Raw genomic sequence first — 18,070 nt, 5'->3', positions numbered from 1 at the left:
TATTTATTCCAAATCCCCACATTATTAAATCGTTATTTAAGCAGCTGCATTATAATGACACCCCTGGAGAATCACATAATGGTAGGACTGGAAGGGACCTGAAGAGGTCTTCTTGTCCAGTCCCCTGCACTCAAGGCAGGAGTAAGTATTATCTTTTAGACCATCCCTGAGAGGTGTTTGTCTAACATGGTTCCAGAAACCTCCAGGGTCGGAGATTCCACAATATCTCTCTGCAATATATTGCAGTGCTTAATTACCCTGAAAAAGGATTTTTCCTAATGACCAACCTAAACTGCAATTTGGCTGCAATTTAAACCCACTGCGTCCTGTCCTCTCCTTGGAGGTTACACTTTTTCACCTTCCTCCTTATAACATGGTCTATGTAGCTGGTACAAGTGACACAGCCGCATAGCAAAGGGATGCAAAATCCCTCCCTTCCTTGATGCAACTGCAGTGAGGCACATGGAGGCTGGACCATCTGCTAGCCAATTGTAAACACAGAATTTGGGATGACTGTTGATTTCCATTTTCTTCTTCAACATCCCCTGGGAGATTAAATGTTTATGCAACCAGCTTCACTAGATGATTTTTGGAGACTACCCAGGGGGAGAATTTAACCCAGGAAATCTCTGGAATGCCTTTTCTTCCTTCCCAAGCAGACAGAAATGGGTGTCGCTGTGTTAAAAAAAAAATTCTTGGTAACATGTGGCTCTAATATGGTGAGAAAATAAATGTTGTTAAATAGAGATGTTGGTGGATGTGTGGTGTGGGATAAATCTGCCATGAATGGTGAGAACTGGGATTTGAAAAGGAGGCCGATGGATTTAAGAATTTAAAAAAAAAATCTGTATGAAAATTTTAGCCATAATGGCTAATAAATATATGTGAATATATGACAAAATAATACACATTGGACAATATAATCCCAACTCTACATATAAAATTATGTGCTCTAAATTAGCTGCTACCACTCAAGAAAGAGATCTTGGAGTCATTGTGGATAGTTCTCTCAAAACATCAACTCAATGTGCAGCAGCAGTCAAAAAATGGAACAGAATATTGGGCATCATTAAGAAATGGGTAGATAATAGGACAGAAAATATCATATTGGTTCTGTATAAATCCATGGTATGCCCACATCTTGAATACTGCCTGCAGATGTGGTCACCCCATTCCAAAAAAGATATATTTGACTTGGAAAAGGTTCAGAAAAGGGCAACAAAAATGATTAGGGGTATGGAATGGCTGCCATATGAGGGGCGATTAATAAGACTGGGACTTTTCAACTTGGAAAAGAGACGACGAAGGGGGGTATGATAGAGGTATATTCAATTATGACTGGTGTGGAGAAAATAAATAGGGAAGTGTTATTTACTCCTTCTCATAACGCAAGAACTAGGGGTCACCAAATGAAATTAATAGGCCTCAGATTTAAAACGAACAAAAAGAAGTATTTTTTTCACACAGTGCACAGTCAGTCTGTGGAACTCCTTACCAGAGGATGTTGTGAAGACCAAGACTATAACAGGGTCCACAAAAGAACTAGATAGATTCATGGAGGATAGGTCCATCAATGGCTATTAGCCAGGACGGGCAGGGATGGTGTCCCTAGTCTCTGTTTACCAGAAGCTGGGAATGGGTGACAGGGGATGGATCACTTGGTGATTCCCTGTTCTGTTCATTCCCTTTGGGGCACCTGGCACTGGCCACTGTGGGAAGACAGGATACTGGGCTAGATGGACCTTTGGTCTGACCCAGTATGGCCGCTCTTATGTTGTTTAGTTCTTATGACCCCTTCTATCATTATATCTCCACTCCACGAGATGCTTATCAATAAAAAAAAGAACAGGCGAGGCAGAGCTGCCATATTATTATGTCCAGTTTACAGATGGGGAGAGAAGCGCAAAAATATTGGCTGACTTGCCCGAGGTCACCTGGGGCGGAGCTGGGACTTGGACCATGACATCCTGAGCCTACAGCCAGTTACATTAAGCCTAAACCAGCCTTCTTCATTAACCCCATCGCTCCCACGAGCCTGATAGCTCCAGCTGTAGCCCAACCCCAGACTCCAGAGTGTGACCCAGGTCAGGAACTAGTTCCTCAAACTCCTCCCTCTCTGCTGGTTTGTGACCGTCCTCCAGAGAAGTGAAATTTTCCTCTTCGCAGCAGCGGTGGAGGGGGTCAGACCGGGTCGCTCTAGGAGAAGCCATGGAGACGTGTTTTCTAATCACCCTTTGGGTACTGACTCCTCTAGGTAATTGAACGGGGATTTTCCAAGAAACCTGAGAGAGTTTAAGACTCCTAAATTTCATTGAACATTATCCCTAACGCTAACCCCAAACCTAATGGTAATCTTATGCTAAACCCTGACATTGATGCTACATATAACCTTCACCCTCACCCTAATTCAATTCCTGCCGAGCACCTAAATCTTTTAGAGTCCTTTGAAACTCCCAGACATGAGCTGCTTCCCTGGGTCAAGCCCAGCTGAGATGATGTCCTGAAATGTGTTGCAGGTGCTGTGCTGGGTGACTTGGTCCCGTCCAGAGATGCCCAAGTGTCTGGAATAGAAGGAGACTCTGTGACCCTCCGCTCTTCTTACCATACCAACTATACCGCCTCAGTTTATCTGGACTGGCGCCGTCAATATCCGAATTAATCCCTACAGTGCCTTCTCGTGAGAGGAGCAAAGCGAGCTCAAGGTTTCACTGGTACTGTAGATTTCGCCCAGGGGAGGTTTTCTTCCCAAGCTGATGACAGCTCCACAGTTCTGAACATCACAGCCCTGGAGCTGGCAGACACAGCGGTGTATTACTGCGTCCTGGCAGGGACACAGTGACAGAGCCTCACAGCTGAGTTCTACAAAAACCCTCCCCTTCCCGACAGTGCTGGAGGTTGACGACATTAAATCTGCCCAGCAGCTCATCCGAGGAGACTGATCACTCATTTAAGAACACAGATATTAGCTTCATTAAGTTGTTTAAGCAGCTCCATTAAAATGACACACTGGAGAATCAGAATTGTAGGCCTGGAATTGACGTCTAGTCCAGTCCCCAGCACTCCTGGCAGGACTGTTATCTTGTAGACACTCCCCCTTACAGGAGGTGTTTGTCTAATGTGCCTTAAAACCTCCAAGAAGGGAGATTCCACAACCTCCCTAGGCAATTTATTCCAGTGCTTAACCACCCTGACAGGGAGTTTTTCCTTAATGTTCAACCTAAACTACAATCTTGCTACAATTTAATCTCCTTGCTTCTTGTCCTAGCCTCAGAGGTTAATGGGAACAATTTTTCACCTTCCTCCTTGTAACAACCTTTCTTGTACTTCAAAACTGTGATCATGTCTCCTCTCAGTCTTCTCTTCTCCTGACTAAACAAACCCAAATTTTTCAATCTTGCCTCATACTTCATGTTTTCTAGACCTTTAATCATTTTTGTTGTTCTTCTCTGGACTTTCTTCAATTTCTCCACATCCTTCCTGAAATGTGGTGCCCAGAACTAGACACAATACTCCGGTTGAGGCTTTTCAGTAGAACAGAATAATTACTTCTCCTGTCTTGCTTACAACACTCCTGCTAATACATCCCAGAATGATGTTTGCTTTTTTTTTTTTTAGAACAGTATTACACTGCTGGCTCATATTTAGGTTGTGACGCACTATGACTCCCAGATCACATTCTGCAGTACTCCTTCCAAGGCCATCATTTCTCTTTTTGTTTGTGTGCAACTGATTGTTCCTCCCTAAGTGGAGCAATTTGCATTTGTCCTGATTGAATTTCATCCTATTTACTTCAGACCGTTTTTCCAGATCATTTTGAATTTTAATCCTATCCTCCAAAGCACTTGCAGCCCCTCCCAGCTTGGTATCATCCCCAAATGTTATAAGTGTATTCTCTATGCCATTATCTAAATCGTTGATGAAGATATTGAACAGTACGGGACCCAGAACTGATCCTTGTGGGACCCCTGTAATTATTCCTTTTCAGCTTGACTGTGAACCACTGATAACTACTCTCTGGGAAGTATTTTCCAACCAGTTATGCACCCACCTTAAAGCAGCTACATCTATGCTGTATTTCTCTAGTTTGTTAACGAGAAGGTCTTGCAAGACGGTATCCAAAGACTTACTAAAGTCAAGATATACCACATCTACTCTTTCCCGCATCCACAAGGCTTGTTATCCTGTCAAAGAAAGCTATTAGGCAATAAAGGTAATCAATTTAAATCGGCTTCCCAAGGGTCATATACAAGTTTGATGAGTTAAAATAAATAAACAACATTTGTACTAAAAATGAGTAAAATATCACATCAGTTTATACATGTTAAAATATTATAAATTACCAATTTATGGCAACTTGTCAGAAAGAAAGAAAGAAAGAAAGAAAGAAAGAAAGAAAGAAAGAAAGAAAGAAAGAAAGAAAGAAAGAATATCCATTTGTGGTACAGTAGGGATAAAACAATACGAATTAAAACATATAGATAAATAATACTATTAAAATACTAATTTGTTGCAGAACATGACTTAAAACATGGGGAAAATATGCTGTTAAAATACGCAGATGTAGGTGCGTGTTGATGGGAATAGCTGCCGTTTCGGACTCCCCTAGAGATATATCGCTGTTCAAATTTAAGATAAAATTACATTTCTGGCTGCTGTTTTAGGAAGCTGTTAGCCCTCTTTAGCGAAGGACGATAATACGTGGACAAGGTGATGCTCTCTGTGCAGGCTGTGGTAAAGTAAAGGTAAAGCAGCGTCACCTGCTGGTGCAAAGTGTAAATACACCCTGTCGTTTAAAACACTTGTATGTTCTTTATATTTGAGGTTAATCATGATCACAGCAAAGGACATAGAAGAAAGACATTAAAAATTCTTTCAAGAACTTGGACTGAGATTAAAAAAATGCTATTAAACTTTTCTTTTGAAAAGCTCAAACCTAATTACTGATAAATGTATCCATGTCCTTAAATGAACGCCACAATAATTTCGGAGGGCCTCAGCATATTTATCTTTACAATCCACATTTGGGGCAGAGAAACATAATTTTATAGCAAGGGAAACCAAAGAACAGAGTGGCTAATTCCCTTGATCAAGGTCACAAGGGAGCCAGGCGGAGAGGTGGGAACTGAAGCCAGCTACCCCTGCACCCAGAGATGAGCCTTACCCACAAGCCCGTTCTTCCTCCTACAAGCTCACCACAAATTCATCTACAGACTAACCTGAACGCAGCGTGTTTCCTGAACCTATTAGGTGTTACGCAACTCCCTGCCTGTTCGTCCAGCCCGGGTTCTCTTCAACTTTCCTCAGTTGTAGCCACCTACAGAGACTTGAAGTTTAGTTGCCTACTTCCCCCCTCGCAGCAACATCTGAGAGCGTCAGACTTGGTCGCTGTGGGATACATCATGGAGACGTGTTGTGTTCTCGTTATTTGGATATTTAATCTCTTGGGTAAATGCGGTGGGATTTTCGAAGTATTTTGAGGAAGTTAGGCGTCCAACTACAGTGGAACCCTGAACCTAGTTCTTTTCCAGCCCCTAATCTTTATACTCTGTCCCTAATCCTGACCTGAAACCCCGATCCTAACCCTAGCGGTAAACTACATTTTACCTTTACACTTGTCAAGGTTCCTCCCCCACTCTGAACTCTAGGGTACAGATGTGGGGACCTGCATGAAAAACCTCCTAAGCTTATCTTTACCAGCTTAGGTCAAAACTTCCCCAAGGTACAAAATATTACACCCGTTATCCTTGGAATGGCCGCTACCACCACCAAACTAATACTGGTTACTGGGGAAGAGCTGTTTGGACGCGTCTTTCCCCCCAAAATACTTCCCAAAACCTTGCACCCCACTTCCTGGACAAGGTTTGGTAAAAAGCCTCACCAATTTGCCTAGGTGACTACAGACCCAGACCCTTGGATCTTAAGAACAATGAACAATCCTCCCAACACTTGCACCCCCCCTCTCCTGGGAAATGTTGGATAAAAAGCCTCACCAATTTGCATAGGTGACCACAGACCCAAACCCTTGGATCTGAGAACAATGAAAAAGCATTCAGTTTTTTACAAGAAGACTTTTAATAAAAAATAGAAGTAAATAGAAATAAAGAAATCCCCCCTGTAAAATCAGGATGGTAGATATCTTACAGGGTAATTAGATTCCAAAACATAGAGAACCCCTCTAGGCAAAACCTTAAGTTACAAAAAAGATACACAGACAGAAATAGTTATTCTATTCAGCACAATTCTTTTCTCAGCCATTTAAAGAAATCATAATCTAACACATACCTAGCTAGATTACTTACTAAAAGTTCTAAGACTCCATTCCTGGTCTATCCCTGGCAGAAACCAGCATACCGACAGACACAGACCCTTTGTTTCTCTCCCTCCTCCCAGCTTTTGAAAGTATCTTGTCTCCTCATTGGTCATTTTGGTCAGGTGCCAGCGAGGTTACCTTTAGCTTCTTAACCCTTTACAGGTGAGAGGAGCTTTCTCCTGGCCAGGAGGGATTTCAAAGGGGTTTACCCTTCCCTTTATATTTATGACAACACTAAACCCTAACACTGTCCTTATCCCTAACTCTAGTACTAACCTCTAAACGCAGACCTGATCCTTACACCTAACCTTAATTCCTTTCTAGTTAGGAGCGTGGACACATAGGTTCGTTCCTGATCCCCAGCCGTGCGCCTCGAGCCATCTCCATGGGCCAAGGGTGGTTGGAATGACGTCCTTACATGGGATTGTCTTCTTGCAGGGGCTGGGCTGGGCGGTTCGGTCGAGCCCAGCGAAGCTGCAGTGTTTGGAGGAGAAGGAGACAGGATGACACTCAGATGCTTTTACAATACGGACTATTCTGGTGGCATCTATCTCCACTGGTACCGTCAGTATCCGAACCGAGCCCCGCAGTACATTCTCCGGAGAGGAGCGAAGTCCTACAGCAAACTCAGTGATACTGCAGAGTTCGCCAAGAAGAGGTTTTCTTCTCAGGCTGACGACAGCTCCACCGTTTTAACCATCAGATCCCTGGAGCGGGCAGACACAGCGGTGTATTACTGCGGCCTGCCGAGGGCACAGTGCCGGAGCCGCCTAGCAGAGCAGCACAAAAACCCTCCCTTCCTTGTCGCAACTGAGGTTATTGAAGCTGGAGGGAGAGTCCCTCAGAAGACTTGTTACATTGTTAAAAGGATTAATTTCGGGGTGAGTGTGGGGGTGTCAGGTTATTCCTTACACACACACACCCCAAAGTAAAATGCTCATTGAACAATTTACACTAAAAAAGTCCACCCTTGGAGAGTACAAAGGGCAGGAACTTAAATCAGGAAAGCTGTTAGACACCTTCCAGCAGCATATTCTGGGGGAATTTGTAAAAATAAGTTGTAAAAATACCAATTTGTTACAAGTGATTAAAATTGTGATGCAAAATTGCAGTATTAGTTCATAGATAGAGTGAGGTTACCTTTACAGTTCCAAATCTACACTTGTCAAATCACAACTGAACCAGAAGACAAGCTTCTATTTTTGTGTGAAATATTAGAAAACTCCTTATTAGTAGATGCATCGATTCCAAGGCCAGAAGGAACCATTGTGATCATCCTGTGTAATACAGGCCTGAAACAATTCCTAGAGCAGCTCTTTTGGAAAAACTTCCCATTTGGGTTTTAAAATTGCCAGGGATGGAGAATCCACCACAGCCCCTTTGGTAAATTGTTCCAATGGTTAATTACCCTCACTGACAAAAATTAGCACCTTATTTCTGATCCGAATTTGTGTAACTTCAACTTCCAACCATTGGCTCCTGTTATATCTTTCTCTGCTAGGTTGTAGGGCCCATTATTAAATATTTGTTTGTAATAGACCATAGTCAAGTCACCCCTTCACCACCTCTTTGTAAAGATCTTGAGCTTCTTGAGTCTATCACTATAAACATGTTTTCTAAACTTGTAATCATTCTCACAGCTCTTCTCTGAACCCTCTCCAATTTAGCAGTCTCCTTCCTGAATTCTGAACACCTGAATTGGACAAAGTATTCCAGCAACGGCCCCAGCAGTGCTAAATATAGAGTTAAAATAACTTCTCTCTGCTCTTATTTGGCGCTGTATCTCTCTTCTAGTACCTCAGTATAGTAACCATGGCCTGCCCTGCATTCTCCAGAGAGGAGCTAAAAGAGCCAGTGATGCTGCAGGTTTCTCCCAGAAGAGATTTTCCTCCCAGGCTGATGACAGCTCCACAGTTCTGAACATCACAGACATGAGGCTGGCAGACACAGCGATGAATTACTGACCCCTGCAGCGCTCAAAGGGACAGAGCCACAGAGCAAACCTGGACAAAAAACCTTTCCTTCCTTGATGCAGCGGAAGTTAGGCACACTGAGCCTGGAAACAGCGGGTCTTAGGAGAATTGTTACACTGTCAATAAATACATATTTTATGGTGACTCTACTGGTGTCAAGCTAGTGTTTCCTATTCCCCGCAAACCAAATCTTTATTGAAATCTTTATAGTAATTTATCAACCTTGAATCATAGAATGGGCATGAGGTTATTCTGTTAACATCTTGGGAATTTTTTTCTCTTCATAGACTATCGTATTTTGCAAATAACGCGAAGTAAAAACACCGATTTTTTTAAAAAAAATATGACTTAAAATAGTGTAGTTAAGTGATTTAAATGAAAATAACCTATTTATGAGCGTGCGTGGGAGATTTAAATGACTAGCTGCAAGCCTGCGACTGTCACAACCTATAAAGCACCTTCTGTTTTGGTGTGATTAGTTAGAAACCTCCTATTGCTTTGTTTGACAGTTTGATAATGCATGTGATTAAAGCAACGCTGTCCAGCTAGATTTGGGGAAAATAACAAGGTAGCACAACCTACTGGTAAAAAGTATAATACACATGTCATTTGAATCTTTCCAGGTTCTATTTATTTTAGATTTTAACCAGGGAGGAAAAAGAGACTTTTAAAACATATTGCAGGAATTTTGCATGAGACTTTTTAAGGAGCCTCTGTCAACGAGACACCCAAATTTCTTTAAAATCATCCTTTGAAAGTCCCAAACTTCATTCCTGGTAAAGCTATCTGGGTATCTATCTACTTATATCACCCCATCACAAAAAACATCTGAGTGCTTCCAAAGATGTATCCTCACAGTCCAGGTGTGGTAGAGAAATATTAGGATCTCTGTTTTACATATAAGGAAACCTGGGCAGAGAGATTAACTGCCTTGAGCAAGGTCTCAAAGGGAATTTGTGGTAGAGCTGGCAACTGAAACCAGCTCTCCTGAGTCTCAGGTAAGTGCCTCATCCACAACTCCGTCCTTTTCCCTGCAATCTCAGCAGGATGTCAGCTGCTCATCATTGGTACCAATTGTTCTTGTACCAAACCCAAGAGCATCTAATCTGTGGACACCAAAAAAACACCTCCAGCAAAACAGGGTACAGACTGTACAACACGGAGGGCAGAAAGTACTTGCAACCTGGGATTTAAATTATGGCTATTAACAATGAAGAGGCTGCCACCTGTTTCTGAGCTGTTGCACAGTGGTAAATGCTGACTCTTTCTGTGCAAAAATGCACTCTGGAGCTCAGATTGTGAGCTCTTCCGGTCTAGGGGCATCTTCCCCCCCTGTGTTTGTACAGCACCTAACACTATGGGGTCCTGGTTCATCACTGTGACTTACTAGTTCTGCCATCACTACCATCATCATCATCATCATCATCAGAAGAAGAAGAAGAAGAAGAAGAAGAAGAAGAAGAATAGAGTCTGAAAAGAGAAGTGTGAGGCAACCCAGAATAAACAGGGCTCTCAATATATGATGTTTTATGGCTGAAATGTTCAAATCAGTTAGTGTCTGAAAGCCTCCCAATCTTTAATGTATGGATCCTGACAGCACCTTGTAGGAGAGGAAAGTCCTGTTATCCACATTACAGTTGGGGCACTGTGGCATAGAAAGACTAAAGGTCTTTTCAAAAGCATCTAAGTGATTTAGGAGGGTAAGTCCGTTGGCAAATTAGAAGCAAGGCACAATTTTTAACAGAGAGGGTGATTCATCCTTGGAACAAACTCCCAAGGGAAGTGGTGGATCCTCAGTCTCTTGGGGTCTTCAGATCCAGACTGGACGCGTTTCTGGAGGATATGGGTTAGACACAGATTACTCAAAAAAGGGGTAACAGAGTGAAATTGTGTGGTCTCTGATATGTAGGGGATCAAACTAATCATACATGATCTACTGGTCCCTTTAGGCTGTAAAATAAATTTTAGAAGGTGGTTTAGGAAACTAGAAAACCATTTACCTAAGGTACGTATGTGGCCCCCATTAGCAGGACCATCACAGTATTTTATCCCCAAAAAACTCCTGTGAGACAGGGAAGTCCCATTTTATAGATGGGGAAACAAAGAACAGAAGGACTAAATTACTTTCCCAGGATTACAAGGGGAGTCTATGGCAGGTCTGGAAATCCAAGTCCCTCCCTGGCCTCTACCTTAGCCATAAAGACCATTCTTTGTTAGTTCCAAGGAGAATAAGATTGCAAGGAGATGGAAAGTTTGCTTAACTCCACTAACCACTAGGGGGTAATGCTATAGATTAATAGATTTAATAGGTACCTAATTGTAGGTTAATAGATTTAAAGGCCAGAAGACCACTAGATCGTAACCCCCTGTATCACATAGATCATAGAATTTCATCGTGTTTCTCCTGCATTGAGACCAACAATTTGTGCTTGATTAAAGCATATATTCCTCAAGTCTCACTGTTGTGGAATTACTGGTCTCCACCTCCAATTGGTGGGATGACACAGCAGTGAGACTTGAGGAAGATATGCTTTAGTCATTTAGTAATTATTATTGGTGTGTCTCAGATATTGCATTATTATAGCGCCTAGCAGCCAAATTTGCAAATGTATTTAGGTGCCTAATTCCCATTGATTTCAATCGTACATACATACCTTTAAAATCTGGCCCTTAGTCCCGCTGTCCCTCAATTCCTCACCTGTAAAATGGGGATAAAAGTCCTTCCTTAGACTATTTAGACAGTAAACTCTGCAGGACAAAAAATGTTTTGTTTTGTTTTTCCGGTGTGCCTGTGTAGCACCCTAAACAAAGAAGTCTTTATGTGGTACTGCTATATAGAGAAAAGTAATAATGATATAATGATAATAAATGTAAAGACCGAACACCCGCACGCCTTCAGCAAGCAAGCAGTTCTCCATCTGTAGAGGATGAAAGTTTAAAGAGATCTTTTGATGAGCAACATCTTGTGATATGTTCAAAAACCACCCTCTTAATCCCAGGTTTCAGAGGAACAGCCGTGTTAATCTGTATTCGCAAAAAGAAAAGGAGTACTTGTGGCACCTTAGAGACTAACCAATTTATTTGAGCATGAGCTTTCGTAGTGAGCTGTAGCTCACAAAAGCTCATGCTCAAATAAATTGGTTAGTCTCTAAGGTGCCACAAGTACTCCTTTCCTCTTAATCCCCTATTTCCTTTACTGCCATAGCAACCAAACTGCCATGCAATCTTTGCAGATAAGGCAGAAGTGGTGAGGGGTTGAATGCGTGCGGAGGCGCGGTCTGTCGGTGTTATCTCCCCACCGCCAGCGACAGCGGCGAGCTTCGATCTACAAACAGAACAAGAAGACCCTGCAGTCAGAGTGCCATGAGTGGGCGCAGCTGTCTCGTCTTGTCCCTGTTCTGTGAGTAACGCCGCCTGTTGTCTCTTTTAAATGCGATCTTGTTATAGTAACAGCCACTGCCTCCAACTGAAATCAGCACCCCATTAAGCTGTGCTGAGCTCTGTACAGATACGTAGTGAGTCTCTGCCCTAAATAGACAAAGTCTAAGGAAAAAAGAAGTTATTTTATCCATATTTTACATAGAGATCCAGAGAGAATACAACTGAGAGTTACAACGATGCCTAAGAGATTTAGAGGCCAAATTTCTGCTACTCTTAATGGGAACTGAGTGTCCAAATCTTGTAGGTTTCAGAGTAGCAGCGTTAGTCTATATTCGCAGAAAGAAAAGGAGGACTAGTGGCACCTTAGAGACTAACCAATTTATTTGAGCATGAGCTTTCGTTAGATACAGCTACACTCGAATGCGTCCGATGAAGTGAGCTGTAGCTCACCAAAGCTTCTGCTCAAATAAATGGGTTAGTCTCTAAGGTGCCACAAGTACTCCTTTTCTTTCTGCGAATCTTGTAGGTGTCTGCTGTTCTCAGCCCAGATGAGTTCCTGAAAGTCACCCAGAGAGTTGGTAGCAGGGCTTGAAGTTAAATCCAGTGTCCTCAGACCCAGCTTAGTGACTTCCATACCAGACCATCTTCCTCTGTCATCACCATTGCAAGCTAACCGACTAAGTCCCGTTCATTTTCCTCTTGTGCTGTGCATCGCTAGCCCACATTTATTGGTTAGTGTTTTATTTAACTCTCTCTCTCTCTCTCTCATTCCCTCCCCGGAGGTGGTATCTGCCTGTCTGAAGTAACCCAGTCCCCCGACCAGAGCGGTGCTGAGTTGGCTGATGCAAAGAGTCAATGCAAGCATGACATTCCTGATGGGAATTACGATTCCATTTACTGGTATTACCGGAAGGCCAGCACTGAACTGACTTACATCACTCACAGCTACAGTGAGGAGAGAAATTCAGGACGCTGTGGACTGTCTGTTGACCGTGCCAACAGCTCCAGCATTTTAACCATCAGGACTTTACAACCGGGAGATGGTGCTGTATATTATTGTGCCTTGCAGCCCACAATGGTTCACCTCTTGTAACACCCTGAACAATAACCTGCCACTCAAGGAGAGCTTGGTCCAAAGACCATTGAAGACAATGGAAAGACCCCTGTTGAATTCAGTGGTGCAGCTCAGGGGATTAAAGACAACCGTGGGCAAAAATGTCCATAGGAAGAGAATTCTAGTGCCGAGCAATATCGGGGGTTAGAGCTGGACTGAATTCCTCAGGGAAGATTGGCCGAAAGTTAGAAAATAAATAGACACGGTGAGTGAGGCAATATCCACAGAGCTACCGCAGAGCTCTGTGGAGAAAAAGTTCGGCCGATAAAAGATATTAGATCTCCCCCTTCTCTCTTCCTTACCCGGGGCCCACACAGCTACCACAACACTGCAAACGGAATAAAAACGCCGATAATGACAAGACACTGACCAAAGGCAAATGAGTCTTGTAAAGACAAGACATGCAGGTGATGAATGAGATTTGTTAACCCTTCTATGGAAAGTTCATGTCCGTTAATAATGATAAAATCAAGTGGTTAAAAGAATTAAAAGAATTCATTGTCCAGTTCTGGTCACCCATGCTCAAAAAAGGTTAATTCAAAGTGGAAGAGGTGCAGAGGAGGGCTACTCAGATGTTCAGGGAAATGGAAAGCTGATTTTAGGAGACGCAGTTGATTATTTAGCCTAGAAAAACAAAGGCTGACAGGGGATGGGCAGGGATGGTGTCCCTGGCCTCTACTTGCCAGAAGTTGGAAATGGGCGACAGGGGATGGATCACTGGGTGATTCCCTGTTCTGTTCATTCCCTCTGGGGCACCTGGCAATGGCCACTGTCGGAAGACAGGATATTGGGCTAGAAGGACCTTTGGTCTGACCCAGTCTGGCGGTTCTTATTGTCTTATGAGGATCTGACTGCTCTTTATAAATGTATCAGTAAGATAAACACCAGGGAGGGAGAAGAACTATTTAAGCTACTGGACAATGTTTGTAGAAGAACAATGGGTTATAAACTGGCCACGAATAAATTTAGACTGGAAATTAGAAGATGTCTAATCATTAGCGGAGTGACTGTGAGGTTATAGAACAGGTGATAGGAGGAGTGGGCGTGAACAACCAAACTAGTTTTAAAATGGAGCTTGATAAATTTATGAAATGGCATTACCTGAAATGTTCTATGAGCCAGGATGGAGATCCCTTCCAGTCCTATGTCCTACGTTCCTATGGATATTAATTGTTTACCTGAATAACTAAATTTTGTCTTTATTAAAATATTGGAAAAATGAATTGTGTGTGCAAATAAAATCAATATATTAAATATCTCTATATAATATAAATGTTATGAAATATCTGTTTATTTTTACTGTATTTTTGGATACATGAATAAAAAGAAGTTGTCTAAATTTGACAGACCAGAAAAATGACTGTGTAAAAAATCGGTATTTAAAAATAAGTGGCTATATCTCAGAAGAAGGTGAATTTTATGAAATTATTATTCCTTTTAAAATTGTATGTTTTAATTAAAAGATGTCTTCGTTTAGCAGTACAGAAAAATCATTTCACACGGATTGTCAAGAAGAACTTTGTGTGTCTGTTATTGGGAAATTCATTTTCTAATTTATATTTATAATTACAATCCAGAATTTATTAGAATATAAGAAATGAGAGTGCAATACGGGACATGGGAGCACAATACAATACAATACAAGAAATGAGACTAGACTAGAGTAGACTAGAATGTCCTTTAATGACTGGATTTGTTTCTTTAAATCACTGGATGAATATGGACTGGAAAAGATACTTGAAACCATATATCTCACCTCCTCAAATGCTGTAGGAGACTACCCTACCGAGGCCAAAAGCACTTCAGACATAAAATCCACAGTGGTTGGAGATTTGGTTTCCATGGTGGCTAGTACCTGATAACACATCCATTATCTATCTAATCTATCTATCTATCATATAATCTCTCTCTGCTTTATATCTTAACTCTTATGACAATGAACCACCTCTCTTCCCTTCTTGAGAAGAGATATGGGGCATTTTCTTTTGTCGTCCCTGGGTATAGTGCAATGCTGTACAATTTTCATAAGCTTTATTCTTGTCCACATTCATGGTGCAATATATTCCTATCATGGGCCTGATCCAATGACCCTTGAAGTGGATGGGAAGACGCCTGTTGACTTCAAAAGACTTTGGATGAGGCCAGGATGAGTCACCTTAAATTGAACAAGGCATGCACCTAAAAAAGAAAAGCACCTATTTCCGGTGAGATGAGAGAGCAGCTCATGAAGTTCGTATCAAAGGGTCCTATCTCACAGCAGCGACAAACACCCTGGGGTCTCAGCATGCCTGCGCTTCCCTTGGTACTTGTCCTAACCCTGAACTGGTCCGGTGAGCTTATGAACACCATAGTGTTTAATTCCAGCTTCTATGTCTGTTCTTGGCTGATGTTTGCTTAAAAGACTGAGATGAAATCTGTGTGTCCTCGGGGGTTTTGTAATAACTCCGATGTTACTTTGATGTGTTTAAAGGGCTCACCCAAGGTCAGACAGTCATCCAACCCGTGAGAGAAACAAAGTTGAAGGAAGGGGAATTTGTTACCCTGGACTGTAGCTATAATTCTGGCTTCCCAACGCTGCTCTGGTACAGGCAGGAATCAGGAGGATCTCCACAGTTCATCCTTCAGGAGCGCTCCAGGCATGAAGATTTGGAAGAGAGGTTCAGGAACCGTTTCAAAGCCAAAATTAATAAAACCAGCAGGGTTTTCCCTTTGGATATATCATCGGTTCAGCTGTCTGACTCCGCCACCTATTACTGTGCGCTGATAGACACAGTAGGAAAAAGGATACACCTTCCTTTACAAAATCCCTCCGCCCAGCAATGCACAAAGAAACAGCACTCAGAAGGAGTGGAAAACTGGGGCTTGTCTATATTTGAAAATGAATGTGTATTAAGGTAGGGTGTGAATTTAAAGTTCAACAGAAATTCTTTGAAATATCCACCTGTGGACACTCTTATTCCAGAATAAGAATGCCTTGTTCCTGTTTATCTTAACCCACTTTCAAAGTGGGTTACAGCAAAGCTATTTTTCTCCTGAAACACATTCTTTGAGCCTGTAAAACACGGAACAATTTAAGGCCCTATTTAGAAATAAATGTAAAGGCTATAGAGTATTTTAGAGCAAGGGGGAAACATTTGTCACTGAGAATTTAAAATGAAAAGCAAAGAACCAAACCAAAGAATGAATCAAAAAAGGGAAGAAACATAGAAAACATAGACCGAGATAGAGAACAAGCAAAAAGCACCCCCCAAATCCAGAAAATTGAATGCAAAAAAATCAAACATACAAACAAGCAAAAATTCCCAAAACATACACAGCGACAACATACAGCACAAACAACAAGAACGCAACCACAGAATGCAAAAAGATAAACACAAACAGAATAAACACACAAGCACAAAAGTCTAAAAGTCAGCATAAACCAGGAAAGAGAAAGAAGCCCCTCCCGTCTTCACAAAAACAGGAGAAAGAAAGAAAGAAAGAAAGAATCCCTTTCCTCTTTAAAAATGTACCATACTATATATAAAAAAAAAACTTTTCCAGGATGATTAAAACAACAACAGCAAGAACAGTATGAACTTCAGGCTGCACTTCAGTGGGATGTAGGTATCTAACTCCTTTAGATTTCTTTGAAAATTGCAGCCGAAATGCTTTGCTGGGTGCCTTTTGCAGAGCCCAGGTCTGTGTGAACAGTTGTGCGGCATTTCTCCTTTTCTCTTCAGTCCTGAGGAGGTTAAAGGCCCACCTGGTGTTTGGAAGGATCCGTATTAAGAGGGGAAAGAGCTGTTTGATATCTGGCTGCTCTATGTCTGATCGGAGGGGTGTGAGCGGAGCCGCGATGTGTTACCCTGTGAGCTAAAGACGTCAAAGGCTGGGGAGCTCCATCTTGTCGCTTTTGAAGCCACGCTAACCCAGAAATCGAACTGCTGCCAACCTCCATCCTCTGCCAGCGCCTGCAGAGGAAGGGGCACGTGACTTTTGTATGACAAAGGGGATGACTGAGAAACACTTGGGTGTTCGTTTTCTTGCAGAGATGAGAAGAGGCTGCTGCCTTCTGCTGCTTCTCAGCAACTTATGCGGAAGTAAACAAAAAACACAATAGCACAGAGCCCTAATTCTGCACTTGCTGTCTGAGTTTGGGTTTGTTCTGGCTTTTTCTTTGGGTTTTTAGGTTTTTGTGTATGAATTTACTGTGTCTGAGTTTCTTGTGCTTTCCGTGTTGATGGAGCTTTTCTGGTGTTTATGTTCTTCTTTTCTGTGTTTGGCTTTTTTCAGTTTGTTCCTTTTTCACTTTTTATTTTATTTTTCAGGTTTTCATATTCGTGGTTTTTTGTTCCTATGTTATGATATTTTTGTGTGTTTTCAGTGTTTATTTTGAATTTAGAGTGCTCCTGTCTTTGTGTTTTTCTTTTCCTCTTTATTTGTGTGTGTGTCTTTTAATGTTGGCTTTCAGGTTTTTGTGTTTAAGTTTTTGTGTGTTTTCTGTGTTTAGGTTGGTTTTCAGGTTTTTGTGTTTGATTTTTGTGTGTGTTTTCTGTGTTTCGCTTCGTTTCCAGGCTTTTGTTTTTATTTTATTGTTTTCTTCATCTTTAACTGGTTGTGAAGCTGTTAAATTCTCTCCAGATTTTCAGTTACAGAGAATAATTCTTGACTTGCCAGATACTGTCATTTCACTGTTCAGCCATCTCCGCTGACCTTTATCCTTCTCCCTCATTGCTCCCTTACTGGCAGTTAATCTCTTTGCCTGATTAATACGCTTTATTCTCTCGCCAGCAGTCAGGAGTGATGTGGTGCTGGAACAAGGTGCCCAGGCTTTGGCAGTCCGGGAGGGCGAGGAAGTGGCCTTCCAGGGCCGTGTGAAGGGAGGGGAGATGAACAGCTATTGGATGAACTGGTAGAGAAAGGGGCAGCGGGGCCCCCTGACCTGGGTTTACCGAGAAGGGGACCACTATGGAGAAGGCTTCCAGGGCCGCTTCGTAGGGGAAGTTGATAGCTCCAACAACAGGTTCACCCTCAAGATCCTGAGCGCAGAGCTGCGAGACAGGGCGGTGTATTACTGCGCTTCCAGCCCCCACGGAGCCACAGCTGTGCTGCGGAGCAGAGCCAAAACTGACAGAGCCGGGGGAGGGCGAAGCATCGCTTGCAAACTACAGACCATGGCCAGCTCTGGGGCAGGAGTGGCTGGGGGATCGCGCTCTCTCTCTCTCTCTCTCTCTGTGACGTGTGAAGCTGTCAGGGAAGCCATCCGGACAGAACTGGAAGGAGTGACTCTATCAGACAGCAGTACAGAAT

At 42.4% G+C, this 18,070-nt stretch overlaps 1 protein-coding gene across 1 annotated transcript in view; it reads left to right on the top strand.

The window, feature by feature from the left end:
- Positions 1 to 5,399: 5,399 nt before the first annotated feature.
- Positions 5,400 to 18,070, top strand: part of LOC140896674 (immunoglobulin lambda-1 light chain-like) — a 165,663-nt gene continuing 152,992 nt past the window's right edge. The window contains exons 1-3 of the mRNA XM_073308646.1: positions 5,400 to 5,445; positions 6,749 to 7,067; positions 8,105 to 8,111. Of these exons, the coding sequence (XP_073164747.1) occupies positions 5,400 to 5,445; positions 6,749 to 7,067; positions 8,105 to 8,111 (372 nt within the window). The remainder of the gene's footprint in view (positions 5,446 to 6,748; positions 7,068 to 8,104; positions 8,112 to 18,070) is intronic.

This window comes from Lepidochelys kempii, chromosome 13 (genome assembly GCF_965140265.1).
Source record: "Lepidochelys kempii isolate rLepKem1 chromosome 13, rLepKem1.hap2, whole genome shotgun sequence".
Classification (NCBI taxonomy): domain Eukaryota; kingdom Metazoa; phylum Chordata; order Testudines; family Cheloniidae; genus Lepidochelys; species Lepidochelys kempii.
Note: the sequence above shows the minus strand (reverse complement) of the source record. Positions and strands in the feature narration are given on the sequence as shown.